Source organism: Oryx dammah, unplaced genomic scaffold (assembly GCF_014754425.2).
Source record: "Oryx dammah isolate SB20612 unplaced genomic scaffold, SCBI_Odam_1.1 HiC_scaffold_15, whole genome shotgun sequence".
NCBI lineage: Eukaryota > Metazoa > Chordata > Mammalia > Artiodactyla > Bovidae > Oryx > Oryx dammah.
The window spans coordinates 27,178,171-27,200,911 of NW_024070199.1; the positions used below are offsets into that span (position 1 = coordinate 27,178,171).

Below are 22,741 nucleotides of genomic sequence, written 5' to 3' on the forward strand. Positions count from 1 at the left end.
GATTGGACTTGAGCTGTTGGTATTCTTGTGCCTGGTTTGGGATTGTAGATTGAGGTTCTGTTGAGTTGAGCAAAGACTGTAATTTTGCGTTTTATCTTAGTAATGTTTGGTTTGGTTTGACTACCATATCCTTTTAAGATTATTTTAGGAATCTCACAGAAAACCTGAGTGTTATTGCTACTTGGCATTCTATACTCAATGTTTCTGTTCGCTTTTAGACAGTACAATTCAAAACCCCACTATTTGATGTGATGGAAGAGGAAGAAGTAAAGCAACTACATCAGGATGTTTTGCCAGAAACCCAGGATTATCTTCCAGAAGCCCAGGGGGATTTGACAAGTGTCCTCGATGTTGAGTGGGAAGCCCAGCGCTGTGAGCCGAGACTCAGTACCCAGCGTATCGACCTGGAAGGCCACACTGTTGAGCCCAAAGCCCAGGCCATTAAGACAAAAACTAAGAGTGGTGTGCTGAAAGACACAACTGTTGGACTAGAAGATGGGGATATTGCCTTGGAAGTGCAAGATTTTCCACTCCAAAATCAGACTTTTTTACCCACAGATGAGCACATTCTCCCCAAAGACTGGAATGTTCTACCCAAATGTCAGGACCAGGATTTTCTACCCAAAGACCAGTGTGTTTTACCCAAAGACCAATGTGTTCTCCCTAAAGACCAGAATATTCAACCCAAATGTCAGGACCAGGATTTTCTTCCCAGCAATCAGGTAAAATAAAATGGAAAGAAGGTAACAACAAAAAGAAATAAACATGTTAAGGCTTGTAGTGGGATTTGCAAGAACTATTACAGCTGATTTAGAGAGTCATAGTTGGGGAAAAGATAACTTGCCTGATTGATTTCTCACGTGTCCAGCATTCTTATTAATGTTAAAATTCTTAGCAGCAGCATATTACCCCTGTCTGGACAATTTACTTTTTAAAAAAACTTTCTTTGTTAGGTAAAGTATTTCTCACAGCTATCGTCTGTTTTGAGAGCTGAAAGATGGGAAAAAAGAGTAGACCGCTAGTGTCCAACAGTATTTTTAACCCAGGTCCCAAGGCCAGCCCTCCAGCAGAGATTGATTAGACTAAGAGGAAAAGAAAGGGATCAACAGGAAGTAAATTACTTAGGGCTGTGGCTAGGCTTATGTGGCATAGCGTATTAACTTATTCTCTAAGATGATGGCCTCAGTTAACTTCTGAATTCTCACTGCAAACTAAAGTATTATTGATTACCTTGTGTTTCTTAACTGAACAACTGCTATTTTATATTTGTTCTTTTAGAGAGCAGATTTGAAGCCAGCAGTATCAATGTTGATAGGTAGGAGTTGGGGAGAGGTGTTTCCTGTGGATATCCATCAGGATCTTTTACACAGGCATGAAGATGAGGCCTTCATCAGTGGCACGGTAGAGCAGAAAAAGGAGAGAACATGAGGAATTGCATTATTTGGGCTTAGTTTGGAACTTTTCAAGATTGTTCTCAGATAGATTTCAAGAAGTGTGGTTTGTGTTTTATTACATATTGTTTCACATTATCTGGAGTTGAAAAAATTACTGTAAGGTTCCTAATAAAGCCTGGACTATTATTTCTATTATTTCATGTTACTCCCATTGAACAATTGACAATATATGTTTTTTTTTGTCTTTTAGAAGGTATGCCTCAAGGAGACATATTATGATATGATGAATGAGAAAGGGAGAAAAGACTTTTCTCAGGAAAGTTATCAATATCTGCCTCCTAAACTTCAGGACCAGGCCTCCATCAGAGATCAGGTAGAGCTCAATTGAAAATCCCATGGGCAGAGTAATCTGGTAGGCTGCAGTCCATGGGGTTGCGAAGAGTCGGACACGACTGAGAGACTTCACTTTCACTTTTGACTTTCATGCATTGGAGAAAGAAATGGCAACCCACTCCAGCATTCTTGCCGGGAGAATCCCAGGGACGGGGGAGCCTGGTGGGCTGCTGACTGTGGGGTCGCACAGAGTCGGACACGACTGAAGCGACTTAGCAGTAGCAGCAAACTTCAGGACCAGGCCTCCATCAGAGATCAGGTAGAGCTCAATCAAAAAGATATATAGATGGGGGACTTCTCTGGCGGTCCAGTGGGCTTCCGTTGTGGCTCAGACTGTAAAGAGTCTGCCTGCAATGCGAGAGATCTGGGTTCTATCCCTGGGTTGGGAAGATCCCCTGGCAGAGGAAATAGCAACCCACTCCAGTATTCTTGTCTGGAGAAGCCCATGCACAGAGGAGCCTGGCGGGCTACAGTCCATGAGGTCGCAGAGTCGGACACGACTGAGTGACAACACTATTCCAGTGGTTAAGACTCTGCACTCCCACTGCAGGGGTGCAGCTCAGTCCTTGATCGGGGAGCTAAGATCTCACGTGCTCCAAGGTGTGCCCCTCCTCCCCGCCCTGCAAAAAAAAGAGATGGAAAATAAAGCAACTGGATTTTATACATTTCCAGCAACTGGTAATGTGAAATATAGAATCAGACCCTTGTTTAGTGAACTGTATCAATCAAAGCAGTTCTGTCATTCAGAAGGCTGATAAATCACACTTGTATTCTTATTGCGGAGTCAGACTTTTAATTTATTAAGATTATGCTATAACTTTTGGTGAGGTATTATTCCCACAGGTATGCTGCTCTTACATGAACAATGTAGGGGAATTAGCAGATTCTGAATTACTTAAAATTTGAGGGGGTTGTCAGACTGTTCTGTGAATGTTTCGGGATTAAAAAGTAAGATCTATAGAACTGGGTTAAAAGTTTAACATCCTGTTCAAACTGAAAGTATCAGAATACCCTCATGTGGTGCCATTTCCCTGGCATTCTCACTGAAGCCCGAGTGTTCGGGTTAGCATGCTGCCCTGGTTAGGCGATTTGTTTCCTGTGTTTGTTGTTTCTTTTAAACGTATTTCTGAAGCAACTGTCATCTCTAATGCGAGAAGAAAGGTGAATTGACTCTGGGGTGTCATCAGTACATTCAACCTAAAATATAAGACCACCTCCCTCCCCACAGAGGGCAGATAGAGCAGAAGACGGTGGGCACGCTGTCTACTTTCTAAAAAAAGTCACTGCAGGTGGTGACTGCAGCCATGAAATCAAAAGACGCTTGCTCCTTGGAAGGAAAGTTATGACCAACCTGGACAGCATATTAAAGAGCAGACATATTACTTTACCAACAAAGGTCCATCTAGTCAAAGCTACAGTTTTTCCAGTAGTCACGTATGGATGTGAGAGTTGGACTATAAAGAAAGCTGAGCGCCGAAGAATTGATGCTTTTGAACTGTGGTGTTGGAGAAGACTCTTGAGAGTCCCTTGGACTGCAAGGAGATCCAACCAGTCCATCCTAAAGGAGATCAGCCCTGGGTGTTCATTGGAAGAACTGATGCTGAAGCTGAAACTCCAATACTTTGGCCACCTGATGCGAAGAGCTGACTCATTTGAAAAGACCCTGATGCTGGGCAAGATTGAAGGCAGGAGGAGAAGGCGATGACAGAAGATGAGATGGTTGAATGGCATCACTGACTCAATGGACATGAGTTTGAATATACTCCGGGAGTTGGCGATAGACAGGGAGACCTGGCGTGTTACAGTCCATGGGGTCGCAAAGAGTCGGACATGACTGAGCGACTGAACTGAACTGAACTGAGATTACTTAAGATTTGGGCTATAGCTTGTCAAGCTAGCTTGTATGTAGGCTGCATAGAATTAAAGCTTCTGGCATTAGACTAAGAGTATGATGTCTTTAGTTATTTCAAAATGTGTCAGATCTAAAGAGAGTCCAGGTGACAAAGAATATGTTGTCATTTGGGCCAAATAAGAGATAGATTTTACTTGTATAATATTGATTGGTTGTCGGTAAATAGTTCTTGGTAAACTCAAGTCCTTCAGTAAATTTGGCTTTGAACATTTAGTCTTCTATACATTGAAGGAATTCTACTCTTGGGCAGCTGAAGCAGTACACCAAAGCCAGACATCCAGTTTACAGACCAATTATGATGAAGAACAAAACAAGCTGTTTGCCACTCAAAACTTCCCAGACTTCACCACTTCTATTGTTTGTGCATGGAATTATCGGGGACATTGAGTAGGCGTCCTTAAGGGAAATGACACAAGCTTGTTTCCTGGAATTACCTGAGAAAATGTTGGCAACTTTATAAAGATATTTTCTTGTTGCCTTATCTTATTCTAAATGTGTTGTTGAATAAAGAGTTACCCCATGCAAGAAAAGAAAAAGAAAAAAACAGAATAATCTAGGATTTGCTTTCAAATACCCTAGGAAAAATGTGGGAGAAAAGATATATGAAAAAACATGATATTGCTAATTACTGACACTGGGTGATGGGTATCTTTGGATTCCTTATACTATTTTTTTTCTACTTTGATGTATGTTCGGAAATTTTATATTAAATACATACATGCACACACCTGTTAAATTATCCTTCCCTAGTATCATTATTTTGGGTTGTCACTGAAGTGTACAGTACTATTATTAAACTACTATTATTAAATAGGTTATTAAATAATAACCTATTATTTTTGCTCAATTAGTTTTGTATTTTGTTGTTCCTTTAGAGCAAGTGTGTTATGCAACCCTCATGTTTCAAGAAATCGGAGCTTGGAAGAGGAATTGCTTCTGGAGTGTGGTTGGTATGTCTCACCAGTGTTCAAGACCTAGCCCTTCCCAGAGAGTAAGTAGAACAGAATATAGTGGAGAGTAAGTGACGACAGATTCCTTAGGTTTGAATTCCAGATTGGCAGGGCAAAGTCATAACTGCTTCAGGGGTTTAGTGTTAAGGTCAATAACAATGGGCAAAGGTATAATGTCCTCTTGTTCTGTGACTGTTCTGCCCTGTTGAGACTGGTTCTGGCCTCTTCACTGAAGCTTTCGCCAGGGCCCTGGCCTGATGCTACTTCTTGGACAGTTGTTCAAGGTTTCTTTTCTTTTAGCACAGGAACTATGGGCAGGCCTCGCATAATGTTACAGATGAGAGATGGAGAGAGGAGCTATTTCTGGAGCACTGTGAATGTGTCATTCATGAAATCCAGGATCCAGTCTCTGCCAGAGAGAAGGTAGAGCTTAGTATAGTGAGGAGTAAGCAGCAGAAAGTCAATTAGTGAGAGTTTGATATGGGCTTGGCAGAGCTATGCTGCCAGCAAGCAATGATGATAGTGTTATCTCTTATTAACAGTAATGTTATTAGTATCATTATGAATAACAGCTTACATTCATTAAACATTTACCATAGCCACAATGGTTCTAGAACTTTGTATCCGTTGTCTCATTAAACTCTCAAACTAACCCTGGGAGATCGATGCCATTATTCCTTGTTTTACCAATAGAGAAACTTAGGATTGCTTCGCAGATACAGTTAAAAATCCATAGTAGTGGCAAGAAGTGTAGTGTCTACTTTCATGCCCTAATGCATCAGACTCTTCTGACATGTTTAGATTACATCAGGGCTATCACTGCAGCCTAAAGTATTTTCACCAACATCATGTCACTGCTCATGCAATTTGGTGAATGCTTTTGTATCTTCTAGAGCCTATGCTCCATACAGCAACCATGTGTTGGAACAACTGAAAAATGGCAGGAAGATTGGCTTCTGGATGGGCATCAGCATCTTGCACCCAAGCAGCAGAGAGAGGCTTCCAGCAGAAAACAGGTAGAGCAGACTGTGGAGTGTGAGCAGTGGAACTTAGAGAGGGTCCTAGGTCCCTTCTGAGCTGGGAACAGTCAGGCTGAGCAAAAAGCAGGTTCTTGGTTTATTTCATGGTGTGTGAAACCTATCCTGACCTAAGGTTACTCCCTGAAGGCTAGGGTATTGTCAGAAACACTTGTTGCCTATTGGAAAAGTTGTATTTTTTACATGTGTATTCTCTTATAAAAGGTGTATTTTTGGTGTCTCTTCTTTTATGAGAAGCAAAGAAGTAAGTGGTTTCTGAAGGGTTGGGGTCAGGAGGATCTTGCACCCAACAGCCAGGACTAGATCCCCATCAGGAACCTGGTAGAGCATAAGGCAGGATCACTAAGACATTTAGGCTGGAACTTGTTAGGGTTATTTTTTCCAAGAAAATGTCACAGTACTCTGGCCTACTGAGATTTCCCTATGACTGAAGTCTGGTTTATTCCCATCAGAATTTTACACTGTCTGCATAATTTCTAACTCGTGGTTTTTTGTTATTTTAGAAACAGAGCCTTCAGGCAACCAGCATTGTTAGAATATATGAAAGAGATAAAGAGAAATTTTCCCTTGGTCCTTTTAAAAGAGCAGAAAAAAAGGAAGAAAGGCAGAAAGAAAGACTTTTCAGACTAAACTGCAGCTTTATTATTTTTGGTTTGGGTCTCTAAGGTTGGTCTAAGGGAAGGCTGTTGTGTTTTATTCTGCATCACCATTTCTATATGCTGCAAGCCCTTTCTACTTGCGGTCCTTTGCCTATTTTTCCCTCTTTTTGAGAGTCTTCTTTTTTTTTCTTTGCGAGGTCCCTTTTCATCCTTTAGAATTTCAACTTCAACTTCTCCTCTGACCACCTTATCAAGAGTAGGCCTCCTCCCCTTTTGTGTTTTTCCTCTGTCCCTGCATTCTGTTTGTTTCCTTCTCCATACACAAGATAGTTGGTAATTATTTATTTCCATGTTTTCCAGTAGTCTGTAAGCTTTATGAAGAGAGATAGCATACCTGTTTTGTTTACTGGAGTGTGGACAGCCTTTAGCATAGTGCCTAGTACCTACCTGTCTCTTGCTAAATTTGTTTAGAAAGAATTGGTCAGTCAGTCAGATGTTTGTTGAGCACCAGTTTGATGTTTGCCATTGTTTAGGTTTTAAATATTAAAGATATAGCTGTGAATAAGACTTAGCACTCAAGTTTCAGACTGTCTGAAGAAGAGAGACTGACAAATAAGCGATAATTACGAAGCAACGTAACTAGTGGTAGAGAATGGATAGGCCATTAACTGAGCAAGAAGAGGGGTACCTAAACCTGACTGTTTGATTCAGGGTGCCACTTTAATAGTCAGAATCTCTTCTGCCTGTCCTTCTGTCACACCAGCCCTGAAAACCCTAGATCAGTCCTGTCACCTTTCAGACTCCCAAACAATCCAGGTTTATTGTGGAAAAAAAAAAAAGCCCTCTTTAGTGGTATAGGGGGGTTTTACAGTCACAAATAGATCCCCAGTGCTGCTTACCATTTTTCTTAGTTACTGCTTGTTAGCTCCCTCACACATGGCCCACGCTGATAATTCCAAACCTTAAATACTCCATAAAGTTCTTTCTGCAACCCTGTACTCTCTGACTTTCATTAAAAAGGGGGCCATCATTCAATAACTCCCTTGACCATTTACTCTTTTGCCATTCTTCCCTGTTTCTACTAATCTCAAAGGAAGAATCATCCTTTTTCTTTTTGGACTGTATGGCACGTGAGATCTTAGTTCCCTGACCAGGTATCAAACCCAGGCCCCCTGCATTGGGAGTGTGAAGTCTTATCCTCTGTACCACCAGGAATATCCCATCCCAGAGTTGTTTTTCTTTGGATCCATATTCTGGATTCACTTACCGTGTTTTCTTCTGGGTCCAGTTTTGAACATTATATTGTGAGACTGACTTCTTGTTAAAATCCTCTGAAGAACATTCCTTTTTTTGTTCTAGCAGGCAGTTGACCTGGTTAAGTTCAGGCTCCAAGTTCTCTCTCATCTGTGAACAGCAGCTCCAATGTTAGTTCAGTTCTCAGAGCCTTCTTTATACTCCATTAAGTCCATCCCAGGCAGCACAGCTCAGGGGTGATTCTGGGGTGTATGCCATTTCATACACAGAATTAAGGAATCCACTTTTCTAACTCACTCCTCTTTTTTAAATTAATTTTTATTGGATTATAGTTGATTTACAATGTTGTATTAGTTTCAGGTGTACAGCAAAGTGACTCAGTCATGCATACACATATCTGCATTCTTTTTTAGATTCTTTTTCCCATTTAGGTTATTAAGGAGTGTTGAGTAGCATTCCATACTCACCCCTCTTCAGGGTACCACACCCATATACTCTCCAGATACTTAGAGCCACATTTCCTACAATTTTTACTTAGAATCAGTGAGAGCGAGCTAGAGGCTCAGAATGGGCTTACTCCTTGGCCAGTGCTGGAAGTCTGATTTTTCTTACTTTATAACAGTGTTTTTTCCTGTACTTATTTTTGGCTGTACTGGGTCTTCATTGCCGCATGCAGGCTCTCTGGAGCTGTGGTGTGCCGGCTTCTCATTGCGGTGGCTTCTGTTGTGGTGCACAGGCTCTAGGGCCTTGGGCTTCAGTGGTTGAGATGCACGGGCTTAGCTGCTCCATAGCATGTGGAATCTTCCTGGACCAGGGATCAAACCTGTGTCTCCTGCATTGGCAGGCGGATTCTTAACCACTGGACCACTGGGGCAGTCCTTTTTTACTTTTATGAAAGCAGAAAAAATAATTTCATTTTTATTATAGCAAAAAGTAAATACAAATAAAAAGGAAAAAAGACCCCAAATTACAGAGATAGCCACCATTAACCTTTTGCTACATATTGTTTTTAGATTTTATCTGTAACAAACAAACTTTATTGAGGTGTATTGTCAGTTCTCTTTATTCATAATAGTTATGTTCTATAAACTTGTCATAAATACTGCAACTGAATTTTAGTCAATACTGAACCATTGCTTAACTGTTTTGCGTGAATTTCTGTTTAGACACCTTATTAAAATGTATTGTTGATTCATTAACACTGGACTCAGAGCCAATGGCACTATAGCTCACACCTGAATGAAGCTCATCTAATAGATGTATTTTCTCCATAAGGCACATCACAACCTTCTTATGCTAAAAACACTAGGTAGTACTTGAGCACTGTGCTTGAGGGGTGTTTTAAATAGCACAATCAACAAAAAAGGCACAAAAATGCAAAAAGCTTTGGACTCAATGTACATTTGAAAGGATACTTGTTTACAGTATGAAGGCTGAAACAAGAAGGCAGAGCATCACAGTGTTTGACCTTAGCTGACAACATGTCCATCTGATGACTCACATTTTTCCCAGCACTGTTCATGTCTGGAAGTGACCACAAGCACTGCAAGCATTAATTCTATGATAACAAATACGTCTTGGTGAATAGGCAAATTCACAAATAAGGAGTAGTCAAATAATGAAGCCTAGCTGCTTTGTATACCATACAGGTATACAACCCATTGAAAATTTACAGTTCATTGTTTTTACTATATTCAGAATGTTGTGCAAACTGTGCCATAGTCGCTTCTAGAATATTTAATCACTGCCCAGAAGTCACATACCCTTTAGCAACCAGTCGTTCCCTTTTGCCCCTTACCTCCAACCCCAGCCCTAGGTAACCACTAGTCTACTTTTAAATCTCTCTGGATTTGCCTATTCTGGACATTTTATATAAAAGGGATCATAGAAGGGACTTTTATCACTGAGTTCTTTAACTTAGCATAATGTTTTCCAAGTTCATAGACCTTGTAGCATGTAGCAATGCTTGATTCCTATTCGTTGGATAATATTCCATTGTATGCATGTAGCATATTTTATTTATCCATTCATCAGTTGACAGGCATTTGGATTGTTTCTACTTCTTGACTATTAATAGTGAATAGTGCTGCTGTGAACATTTGTTTATATGTTTTTCTGTGATGTGTGTTTCCATTTTCCTTGGGTGTATAAGTAGGAGGAAATTGCTGAGACTCATGGTATCCATCCATATGCTTAATCTTTGGGGAGGAACTGCCAAACTGGTTTCCACAGTGGCACAGTGCTGTTCGTTCTTACCAGCAGTATTACGAGGTGTCTGTTTTTCCACGTCTTCACGAACACTTGTTATTGTCTTTTGTCTTTTTAATTATAGCTCTCTTAATGGGTGTGCAATGATATCTCATTGTGGTTTTGGTTTACATTTTCTTGATGAGCATCTTTTCATGTGCTTATTGGCCATATGTGTATTTTCTTTAGAAAACTATTAAATCCTCTGCCCAATTTCTAATTGGATTGTCTTTTGATTATTAACTTATGTGAGTTCTTAATATATTCTACACATAGTACTCTTATTTATTTTGTGATTTGAAAATGTTTTCTCCTATCCTGTGGGTTGTCTTTTCACTTTGTCAGTGGTTTCTTTTGCAGCACAGAAATTTTTAATTTTGATGAAGTCCATATTATTTACTTTTTTGTGGCTTGTGCTTTTGATGTCATATCTAAGAAACCATCACCTAATATTTCTCTAAGAATCTTATATCTCTTGCATTCAGGCCTGTGATCCACTTTGCATTAATCTTCATATATGATGTTGGGTAGGGGTCCAGTTTCACTCTTTTCTGCATATGGGTATCCAGGGTGACCCAACATCATTTGTTGAAAAGACTCTTCTTACTCACTGAATTCTCATCACTCTTGTCAAAAATCAGTTGATTGTAAATATGAGTTTATTTCTGAACTACCAGTTCTGTTCCACTGATCTATGGGTCTGTCCTTATGCTAGTACCACACTGTGTTGATTAGTGTAGCTTTGTAATAAGTTTTGAATTGAAAAAAGTGAGTTCTCCAACTTTGTTTCAAGATCATCTCAGCTATTCTGGGTAAAGCCCAGCTGGTAAAGAATCTGCCTGCAATACGGGAGACCTGGGTTCAATCTCTGGGTTGGGAAGATCCCCTGGAGAAGGGAAAGGCTACCCACTCCAGTATCCTGGCCTGGAGAATTCCATGGACTGTATAGTCTACAGGGTTGCAAAGAGTGACTTTCACTCATATGAATTTAAGGATTACCTTGTCAACTTCTACAGAGAAGTAAACTGAATTTTTTTTGAATTTTTTTTTTTATGTGGACCATTTTTGAAGTCCTTATTGAGTTTGGTTTTTTTTTTTTTTTTCTAATATTGCTTCTGTCTTATGCTTTCGTTTTTGTACTGCAAGGCCTGTGAGATCTTAGCTCCCTGAACAGGGACCAAACCCCCATCTCCTGCATTGGAAGGTGAATCTTCAGTGCTGCAGAAAGGCTTTGTCTAGTTATGGTGTACAGGCTTTTCCTTGCCGTGGCTTCTCTTGTTGCAGAGCCCAAGCTCTAGGGAGTGCAGGCTTTGGTAGTTGTGGTACACAGGCTCTAGAGCGTGGGCTGAGTAGCTGTGGCACATGGGCTTAGTTGCCTGCGGCATGTGGAATATTCCTAGACCAAGGATCAAACTCATGTACCCTGCTTTGGCAGGTGGAGTCTTAACCACTGGACCAGCAGGGAAGTCTAGAAGGTGAAATATTAACCACTGGACTGTCAGCGAAGTCCCATCAACTTAAATGTTGATGCAGACTGCATTAAATCTGTTGACTCATTTGCCATCTTAACAGTATTAAGTCTTCTGATTCATGAACAAGAGATGTCTTTTCACTCAGTTAGATCTTTTATTTCTTTTAACATGGTTTTGTAGGTTTCAGTGTATGCAATTTATATTTCTTTTATTAAATTTATTCATAAGGTGTGTTTTGATGGTGTATTATATGGATTTTACCTTTAATTTCATTTTCAAATTGTTCATTGCAATTACATAAAAATTTAATTGATTTTTGCATACTGATCTTATATCTTGCAACTTTGCTGACAGATAGATAACTTCTTTTTGATAAATAACTTTTAAGTTAAAAAGATCAAAGTAATTTAAAACTCGTATTTCTAAAAGTTAGAGATCATAATTTGAGCCATATAATGTCAAAATAAGTATATTAAGTTATGTCAACAGGCTTTCCTAGTATTTTGGGAGAAAATAAGTTCTAGTTTCTTCCCTGCCATGACAGCTGATTGCTATAATATTTTCTTTCAAGCTTTTATTCTCTAAATTCACACCATCAAGAATGTGTACAAATTGAAAATTATTGTAGATATGAGATAGTAAGAGATCTAATTTTATATCCTATATTCGATCCCAAGCACACAGTCATAATAGAATGATTTCAAGTGACCATTTTAGAAGGCTTCTGAACATTTTGATTTGTCATGAATTCATCCATGTCTTTGACCTGAGTCTTTTGTTTTTGTTTGATTAATTTCTTTTATTCTTTCTTAAAATTTTATTCTTTTATATATATATATATTTTTAACTTTTAAAATCTAGTTGAGCTCAAGATTGCAGGAGGAAAGAATTGGTAGATAAAATTATCAAAAGCATGCATAGGTCTAGCTTTTGGCAGTTTTGTCACTTTGCACGACTGGACTTCCTAACAGGTTGGTGATGAGTATCAGTCAAGATTGAACACTGAATTTCAAACTCCCCTGGCACTTCAGTCTGGAGTAAGTCAAGAGGAAGACAAGAAAGAGGTATGTAGTGGTAATGGCTTTTGGACATCAGTATATGTGAGGTTGGAAGCAATTTGTTGTGTCCTAACATACTGAGCTAGTAGTTTAAGGATATTTTCCTTTCTTGGAAAGTCTCTGAGAGCAGAGTCTTAAAAATTTTTACTTCTTTTCTTTAGCGTCAAAAGCAATACCTGAGGTATAGACGACTTTTCATGGATATTGAAAGAGAACAAGTAAAAGAACAACAAAGGCAAAAAGAACATAAGAAGAAAATTGAAAAGTAAGTGCTTTGATCCTCATTTTGAGCTGTAAATTACCAGTTATAAGATTATTTTGGAAGCTAGATTTTAGAAAGAGTCAGGCAGTGGTTTCATCTTCTTATCCATAGTGGAAACAACTATTTTTTATCTCGGTTGCAATATTAAAAGATGGTTAAGAGTTACATTTTTTTAATAGACTTATTTTTTTGAAATAGTTTTAGATTCATAGCACAATTAAACAGAAAGTCCAAAAAGTTCCCATTTACTTCTTACCCCTGCACATGGACTGCTTCCTCCACTGTCAATATCCTGTACCATAGTGGTGAATTTGTTACCACTCATAAACCTACACTGACACACCATAATCCTGTTTTACATATGGACAAATAATACTCTAATATCTGAAAATACTAGTTTATTTGTCCATTCACTTCCTGAAGGATATCTTATTTTTTTCCCCAAGATTTGGCAGTTATAATAAAGCTGCTTTAAACATCTATGTGTAGGTTTTGTGTGGGCATACATTTTCAGCTCCCTTGGGTAAATAATGAGGAGTACGTTTGCTAGATTATATGGTAAGAGGATGTTCATTTTTCTAAGAAACTACTGCACCCCAGGATCAAGTGGAATTTATTCTGGAGATGCAAGGGTGGTTCAGATCCACAAATCAATCAACCTGATACACCAAATTAACATAAGGAATGTGATTGTCTCAATAGATGCAGAAAAAGCACTTGGCAAAATTCAGCATTCATTCATGATAAAAGCTCTCAACAAAGTGAATATGGAGGACATGTACCTTGACATAATAAAGGCCATATGTGACAAGTCCATAGCTGACATCATACTTCATGGTGAAAAGCTGAAAGCTTTTCCTTTAGTATCAGAAACAAGACAAGAATACCTATTCTTGCCACTTCTATTCAACATAGTATAGGAAATCCTAGCCTGAGCAGTTAGGCAAGAGAAATAAATAAAAGACATTAAATTAGAAAGGAAGAATTAAAACTGTTACTTGAAAAGAAAGAAGGCATCATTTACCAATATTAGGAATGAAAAAGAAGCCATTACTACAGAGCCTGGAAACATTAAATGTTAATAAGACAGAAAATTTGAACACTTTGATGAAATAGACAAACTCGTAAAAAGAACAAAATGAATGCAAGAAGAAATAGAAATCTGATTAACCCCACACAAAAAAAATCACTTATGGAATGTAAACAAATTAAGTCACTTTTTGAAAAACTTACCAAAAAGAAAAACTCACGTTTAGATACAGGCTCAGATGTCTGCGTTCAGTTCAGTCGCTCAGTCACGTCCAACTCTTTTCGACCCCATGAATCGTGGTACACCAGGCCTCCCTGTCCATCACCAACTCCTGGAGTTTACTCAAACTCATGTCCATCGAGTCAGTGGTGCCATCCAGCCATCTCATCCTCTGTTGTCCCCCTCTCCCCCTGCCCCAAATCCCTCCCAGAATCAGGGTCTTTTCTGATGAGTCAACTCTTCCCATGAGGTGGCTGAAGTATTGGAGTTGCAGCTTTGGCATCAGTCCTTCCAATGAACACCCAGGACTGATCTCCTTTAGGATGGACTGGTTGGATCTCCTTGCTGTTCAAGGGACTCTCAAGAGTCTTCTCCAAAAAAAAACAGAGTCTTCTCCAACACCACAGTTCAAAAGCATCAATTCTTTGGTGCTCAGCTTTCTTCACAGTCCGACTCTCACATCCATACATGACCACTGGAAAAACCATAGCCTTGACTAGATGGACCTTTGTTGGCAAAGTAATGTCTCTGCTTTTTAATATGCTATCTAGGTTGATGTCTGCATTAGGGGATCCCAAATATTTAAGGGAAAAAACAGCACCAGGGTTTATATAAGCTATTCTAGAGGATAGAAAGTAGTGAATACTTCCCAAATAATTGTAGAGGCCAGCATAATCTTAGTACCAACCTGACAAGGACTTTTTAAGAAAGCAACATTTATAAACTTAATTTCTCTCATGAATATAAATTTTACTTGAAATTAAAATAAGAAGACCTAGTGGCCTATTAGGGGCACTGCTTCACCTATTAGCCCCTGACCTTAGGGCTTCTGCCCAAGCATCTGCCTTCTTCCCCAGGACAGCTTCTTAACTACCCCTGAACTTCTCCCAAGCCATGGACCCAACGGAAGCAGAGCTTTTTGCAAGAACAATGATGATGAACACAACGATTAAATTAAGCATTCCAAGATGTTTAAGAATTGTCTTTCACTGGGGGAAATAAATAATTTTTTTCTATTCTTTCTGCATTTCAATTTTTTATTATTTATATATTTGACTCTGGGAGCCTAAGCAGTAAGAGCCCCCTAGATTAATGTCTTGTTTTTTTTGCTATAAAGACTACAAAGACTTCTTAAATTTTTATGTGGCAGTCAACTGGTGAGAATGGTTTTCCTGTGAGGTGTTTAGTAGTTCCTTTGGTATGTTTTTATTCTCACATTTTTTTCCCCTTTGAGACATATTATAATACTGTTGTCCTAAAAAGCGACTTGGCAAAAACTGCTGCAGTAAAAAAGTGTATGTGTATGTATGTTTTGGATTGGGATTAAAAGAGAGAGGCTTGGAAAAATCCTTGTGAAGTTAGCCAGGGTAGCCTTTAGGCAGAATTCTGTTTCAATAGTTCAAGGATATTTTCTCTTCTTAATGTTCTTTGGGACTGTAATTATATAATTCCCTGGATAACAGTTTCAGAATCTAAGGACATTGGCTCTCTTTTGCCATAATTATGATCTGATCTCCATCAAAAATAAAAAAATCTGAATTCTGTGGTGCCCATATATAAGCATTTTTACAGACTCATCAGGCAAAACACCGAATAGAAATTTTAGTTCATCTAATTGAAACCAAGACATCTCTTGCTGTGGGTATTTTATGTCTACCTTAAATCTTCTTATGACATGCCTACCACATGGTGTAGTCAGTGGGGAATTCTTCTTTACTATTCTGCTGACCTTCTTTGAAAGCTTTTCTGCTTAAGGCTTTTGTTTTATTGCCCTTTTTTCACTGGATAATCTTTTTTTTTTGGATTTATACTCTTGACCCCAGAAGAAATATGAAGGTCTCTGTCTTACAGATGGTATCAGAACATTAAATCTGTTGTCAATGACAGTTTGCAAATAATATAAAATTATTTTTTGCTTTTTACTTGTTGAAGAAACGAAATGTATGCCCTTCTTTGCTTGGGGGTTATTTGTTTTAACTTGAAGACAAAAACCACTTTAGCAGCATTCTAAAATAAACATATACCTACTTTCTACATAGGAATTGATAGTAACCACTTTACCTCACCCAGTTGTTATGAGAATCAAATGATATGTCTTCATTTATTCATTTAGCAGCTATTTATTGAGCATCTATTAATTGGTAGACATGATGCTAGATTTAAAGCATATAAAATATGGATGATCCCATCCTTCAAGGATCTTAGTAGATAGATTCCACTGACTAATGGAGAGGCAAATAAATGAATAATTATAGTGTGATATGTTAAGTATTATAAGACAATATAGCATGTGATTAAGAACCTGGGGAGATATGTGTTCAAGTCCTAGCTCTGCTGCCCACCAGCTTCTTGACTTTGGGAAAATTACTTTCTATTAACCCTAGTTTCTTCTCTATAAAACAGGTATAAGAAGAATATACACCTCAGAAAGTTACTGTGAGGATTAAATGAGGTAACATGGCAAATGAACTTAGTGTAGAATCTGGCATGTGATACATGCTCAATAAATGTTAGTTACCAAATATTTAAGGGAAAAAATAGCACTGTTTTACATAAAATATTCCAGAGAATGGAAAACAGGAATACTTGCCAAATAATTATAGAAGCCAGTATAACCTTAAAATCAACCTGTCTTGGCTATTACAAGATAGCAATATTACAGACTAATTCCTTTAATCAACATAAATGTAAAAATATCAAGTAAAATATTAGTAAAGTAAAATCTTTCTTCTAATGTCAGTAGAAAGAAAAAATTACAAGAAGGTATGAGAGCACAGAAACTGTTTTGAACCCAAAATTGGGGTCCCGGTATAGCAGTACAGGGAAGACTTCCTGGGCTGAGGTGTGAAGGGTCAGAAGTGTATGAGACACAACTGGAACTGGGTGGACCAAGAGTAGATAGGGATTCCAGGCAGAAAGACTAACACTGTAAAAGCAGTAACACGAAGAATATGACACTTCTGAGCTGGATGTGATCGGAGCTAATAGAATGGCAAGAAGTAAGCTTCATAAAATGAGGAAAGATTATAAAGAATTTTGTATGTTATAAGAAGGAATTTGGATTTTATCCTGAAAACAGGAGCCACTTAGATACATTGTGAGGAATGGGTAAAATGGCTAAGACTAGATGTTAGGAGATTATTATTCTTTTTATTTTACAGATGAGAAAATGAGCCCCAGAGAGGTTAACTAAGTTGCCTAAGATAAAGATCATACTTAACAGTGGCAGAACTGGGATTCAATCCCAAATTTATTCAGTTCCATCACCTAACTGCTTTGAAGTCTGTAACTTCAATAAGTTATAAGCCAGGGCCAGGGAGGCAGTGATGAGGAGGCAGTTTTAAGAGCAAAAGACATAGAATTGATAAGATACTGCTAGAGGAGAATTCAAAGATAAATTCCAGGTTTATGGCTTAGGCCACCCTTAGCCCATTTACCTAATGAGCTGCTTTGAAACAGATTTCCGAGCAAGGAGGTAGAGGTGGAGAAGATAAAGTTTAGTTTGGGGCAAATTGGATTTAAAGTGCCTTAAAGGAAATTCAAGTAGAGCATCCAGTAGGAAATATTGGGTTATTTTTATTAATGATTTCAGAAATCACTAAGGAAGAATACTGTCAGAATCAACGAGAGAAAAAGGTTGAACAGGAAAACAGGATTGGCAAGCAGAGATTTAGACTGTGCTAGATTAGACCTTAATCCTGTTGTACCGAAGAGGAAGATTTCTTTCATCTCCTTAAGAAGTTATTTTTCTAGCAGACACCTCTTTTAACTCCTGAAATAAAGCTACTTCTTATTCTTGAATGCAGTTCCCTTTATTTGACAGTGTTAGTGTTGGCAGATTTCTGTGATTGCTCAAGAAGTATGAATTCATAGAGCCAAAAAGTCTTCAATTTTAGTTCTAGATCTCTATCTGTTACAAAGTTTAACTTTGTAAAGGATTAGTGGCGTGACCTTATATGAAAGATGACAAAACAAGAGTTTTTGAGTTGTTTTAATTATAAGAATGTATTTTTAGCGTCCTTTGCCTATGATACCGCTTTCTCTTCAGGATTCTTTCCAAATGCAAATATTGCCATCTACTTGTTGTGCACACACTCAGTGTAGCAAGTTGACAAATCAATTTGCAGAGTTTTATATTCTTACTCTCTTACTGAAAGTTTGACATTGGGTTTAGCATGACCCGAGAACCACTGTAATTGTATTCACGTCAGTGCCCTGGGAAAAACCCGTATGTTGACATCTTGATTTCCAACCTAGTTAAATTTCTATTGCGTATCAACTAAAAAGTATATTTACGCAAGAAGCTTTAAAGACATTTGAGAGGTTTATAAAGTAATTGTTTTCCTCAACTTTTTAAGTTGGTTTTGCCATTTTTTATTGTTATGATCCTTTCTGAAACTACTGTGTGGCAGTAGTTCTTAACTTGAGAATCTAACCAAAGCTGTGGATCCTTTTCCCAGATAAATACCTTTGAGACACTCAAGTGGAATGTCAAACTGGTAGGCAGTTAAATAGGTTTAAATCTCAGAGGAATGGTCTATGCCGGAGCGGGAGCTTAATGAGTTACAGATGATAGGGGTGGTCACAGAAGCAGATGGTATGCAGAAAGTCATCTAGGGAGAAAGCATAGAATAAGAAACGGACAGTGCCTTCTTCTAGAGGAAGAAATAGACATGGTATATTTCTGCTTATGTACTATGACCTTTTCAAGGGCCACAAACTATTTTAACATCTAAGGTATTTTGCTCCCTCGAATCAGTTTTTGCTGCCGTGGGTATAATGTCCTCCCTGTTGAGAATGTAAATGCCAGATGGATTAACCTGTAGGCCACCAATGACCTTAGTTGTTTTGTGGAGTGATTGATGGGCCTTAAAAGCCATATTGGAGGGGAGAGGAGATCAGAGAGGAAAAAGCTAGACTCTTAAGATATTTGACTGTGAGGAGAGGATTAACTAGTGGGGGAGAAGGGGAAAGGGCTGATTACATCACTGCTAGTGATTGTCCTGTTAGCAACAATTTCGAGTAATTTTCCTGTTACCCACGTTTGAGAAACAATGGTGACATGTTTCCTTAGCTCTTAGTTTATAGGTATAGAGAATAAATGGTATAGAGAATTATGTGTATGTGCGCTAAGTCCCTTGAGTCGTGTCTGATTCTTTGTGACCCTATGGATTGTAGCCTGCCAGGCTCCTCTGTTCATGGGATTCTCCAGGCAAGAATACTGGAGTGGGTTGCCATGCCCTCTTCCAAGGGATCTTCCTGACCCAGGGATCGAACCAGTGTCTCATGTCTCCTGCGTTGGCAGTCGGGTTCTTTACCACTACCACCACCTGGGAAGCCTATGGAGAATTATACCAGTAACTAAACCATTCTGTTATTATTCACTTGGCTCCATTTAAGTTTCATTCTTGAAAACCTGAGGCTTCCCTGGTGGCTCAGTGGTAAAGAATTCGCCTGCCAATGCAGGAAATGAGGATTTGATCCCTGGGTGGGGAAGATGCCCTGGAGAAGGAGATGGCAACCCACTCCAGTATTCTTGCCTGAGAAATCCCATGGACAGAGGAGCCTGGTGGGCTACAGTCCATGGGGTTGCAAAACAGTCAGACACAACTAAACAACAGCAACAATTGAAAACCTCAGTTCGATTTCTCATCTGTAAAAAATCTTTTCACATTTGCATTTTTCACCAGCTCAGGAGTTATTGAACTAATCAAATATGAATGTCCTCAAAACATTTACTTTACTCTTTGGGAAAAGATCTTTATGTAAATAGATCCTTGGCGAAGGGCATCTATGATCCTAGGCTCATATTTAAACTTTTATACTTTTTTAATCTCCTTTTATTCTCTTACTTATATCGTGCATTATATTTTAAGAGAGCAAATTGATGTATATTTTGAAGTTAATTGTGGGGAATTCCCTGGCAGTCTAGTGGGTAGGACTCTGCACATCTACTGTAGTGAGCATGGGTTCAATCCCTGGTCGGGGAAGTAAGATCTTGCATGCTGTTCAGCATGGCCAAGAGAAGAAAATTCAGGTGTGAATAAGTATGTGTGCTGTGGCTCTTCTCCACATTACCTTTCTCATGTTCCTAGTACACTGCCTGATGTGCCTTTGTATCTTGATCCTTACTAGGAATAAAACATCTCTCTACACAAGTTGGAGTATTGAGATTTCTTTCTTCTACCTTGTTCCAACTTTATATTGCATTTGAGTTTGATTTTGATCCACTTCATGGATCACAGCCTTATCGTGGTGAAGGGGCTATGTAACACAGTGAAGCTATGGGCCACCCAAGACAGATGGGTCATAGTGAAGAGTTCTGACAAAATGTGGTCTACTGGAGGAGGGAATGGCTAGTATTCTTGCTGTGAGAACCCCATGAACAGTATGAAAAGGCAACAAGATATGACACTGGAAGATGAGCCCCCCAAGGCCAGAAGGTATCCAGTATGCTACTGGAGAAGAGCCGAGGACAATTACTAATAGCTGCAGAAAGAATGGAGCCACTGGGCCAAAGCAGAAACAATGCTCAGTTTGCAGATATGTTTGGTGGTGGCAGTAAAACCCAGTGTTGTAAAGAACGGTATTGCATAAGGACCTGGCATGTTAGGACCACCAATCAAGGTAAAGTGGACATAGTCAAGCAGGAGATGGCAAGAGTGAACATTGACATCTTGGGAATCAGTTAACTAAAATGGAGAGGAAAGGGCGAATTTAGTTCAGATGACCATTATTATCTACTGCTGTGGGCAAAAATCCATTAGAAGAAATGGAGTAGCCCTCATAGTCAACAAAAGAGTACACAATGCAGAACTTGAGTGCAGTCTCAAAAACCCCAGAATGACCTTGGTTCATTTACAGAGTAAACCATTCAGTAATCACAGTAATCCAAGTCTATGCCCCAACCACTAATGACAAAGAAGCTAGTTGACCGGTTCTGTGAAGACCTACAACACCTTCTAGAGCTAATACCAAACAAAGATGTCCTTTTCATCATAGGAGATTGGAATGCAAAAGTAAGAAGTCAAGAGATAAACCTGGAGTAACAGGCAAGTTTGGCCTTGGAGTACAAAATGAAGCAGGACAAAGCCTAACAGTTTTGTCAAGAGAACACACTGGTCATAGCAAACACCCTTTTCCAACAACACAAGAGATGACTCTGCACATAGACATCACTAGATGGTCTCCGTGCAGTCATGTTTGACTCTGTGGGACCCCATGGACTGTATCCCGCCAGGTTCCTTTGTCCGTGGAATTCTCCAGGCAAGAATACTGGAGTGGGTTGCCATGCTCTTCTCCAGGGAAATCTTCCCAACCTAGGGATCGTACCTGAGCCTCCTGCATTGTAGGCAGATTCTTTACCATCTGAGCCACCAGGGGTTGCTATCCCAGATTGTCAATATCAAAATCAAATTGATTATATTCTTTGCAGCCAAAGATGGAGATACTCTATACAGTTAGCAAAAAGAAGCCCTGGAGCAGACTGTGACTCAGATCATCAGTTTCTTATTGCAAAATTCAGGCTTAAATTGAAGAAAGTAGGAAAAACCACAAGGCTATTTAGGTATGACCTAAACCAATCCCTTATGATTGTACAGTGGAGGATCGAATAGATTCTAAGGATAAGATCTGGTAGACAGTGCCTGAAGAACTATCGATGAAGGTTCATAACATTGTACAGGAGACAGTGACCAAAACCATTACCAAAAAAAAAGAAATGGATGAAGACAAAGCGGTTGTCTGAAGAGGCTTTACAAATAGCTGAGGAAAGAAGGGACACGAAAGGCAGGGGAGAAAGGAAAAGATATACCCAACTGAATGCAGAATTCCAGAGAAGAGCAAGGAGAGATAAGAAGTCCTCCTTAAACAATGCAAAGAAATAGAAGAAAACAATAGAATGGGAAAAACTAGAGATCTCTTCAAGAAAATTGGAGGTATCAGGAGAAAACTTTATGTAAGGATGGGCATGATAGCAAGGACAGAAGTAACCTATCAGAAGCTGAAGAGATTAAGAAGCGGTGTCAAGAATACACAGAAGAACTATACGAAGAACTGTACGAAAAAGGTCTTATTGACCTGAAAACCATGATGGTGTAGTCACTCACCTAGAGCCAGACATCCTGTAATGTGCAGTCAGGTGGGCCTTAGGAAGCATTACTATGAACAAAGCTAGCAGAGGTGATAGAATTCCAGCTGAGCTATGTAAAATCCTAGAAGATGATACTGTTAAAGTGCTGTACTCAGTATATCAGCAACTTTGGAAAACACATTAGTGGCCACAGGACTGGAAGAGATCAGTTTTCATTCCAATCCCAAAGCAGGGCAGTGCCAAAGAATGTTCAAATTACTGTACAATTGTGGTCATGTTACATGCTAGCAAGGTTATGGTCAAAATCCTTTAAGCTAGGCTTCAGCGATAGGTGAACTGAGAACTTCCAGATATAAGCTGATTTAGAAAAAGCAGAGGAATCAGAGATCAAATTGCCAACATTCTTTGGAGAAGGCAAGAGAATTCCAGAGGAATTTGTACTGTTGCTTTATGGGCTACACTAAAGCCTTTAACTGTGTGGATCACAACATACTGTGGAAAATTCTTAAAGAGATGGGAATACCAGACCACCTTACCTGTCTCCTGAGAAACCTGTATGTGAGTCAGAAGGCAGCAGTTAGAACTGGACATGAAGCAACTGACTGGTTCAAAACTGGGAAAGGAATATATATCAAAACTATATATCATCACTCTGCTTATTTAACTTCTGTGCAGAGTATATCATGTGAAATACCAGGCTGGATGAATCACAAGCTGGAATCAAGATTGCCAGGAGAAATATCAACAATCAGATATAGAGATGATACCACTCTAATGGCAGAAAGTGACAAGAAACTTCTTTCCTCTTTCCAGACAGTGAAG

The 22,741-nt window shown here is 39.0% G+C and overlaps 1 protein-coding gene across 1 annotated transcript in view; it reads left to right on the plus strand.

Moving 5' to 3' along the window:
• CCDC15 (coiled-coil domain containing 15) overlaps window positions 1-22,741 on the plus strand; it is a 50,566-nt gene that overhangs the window by 15,385 nt on the left and 12,440 nt on the right. The window contains exons 8-13 of the mRNA XM_040256568.1: window positions 219-722; window positions 1,645-1,767; window positions 4,575-4,649; window positions 5,543-5,665; window positions 12,230-12,322; window positions 12,478-12,581. Coding sequence (XP_040112502.1) covers window positions 219-722; window positions 1,645-1,767; window positions 4,575-4,649; window positions 5,543-5,665; window positions 12,230-12,322; window positions 12,478-12,581 — 1,022 coding nt within the window. The remainder of the gene's footprint in view (window positions 1-218; window positions 723-1,644; window positions 1,768-4,574; window positions 4,650-5,542; window positions 5,666-12,229; window positions 12,323-12,477; window positions 12,582-22,741) is intronic.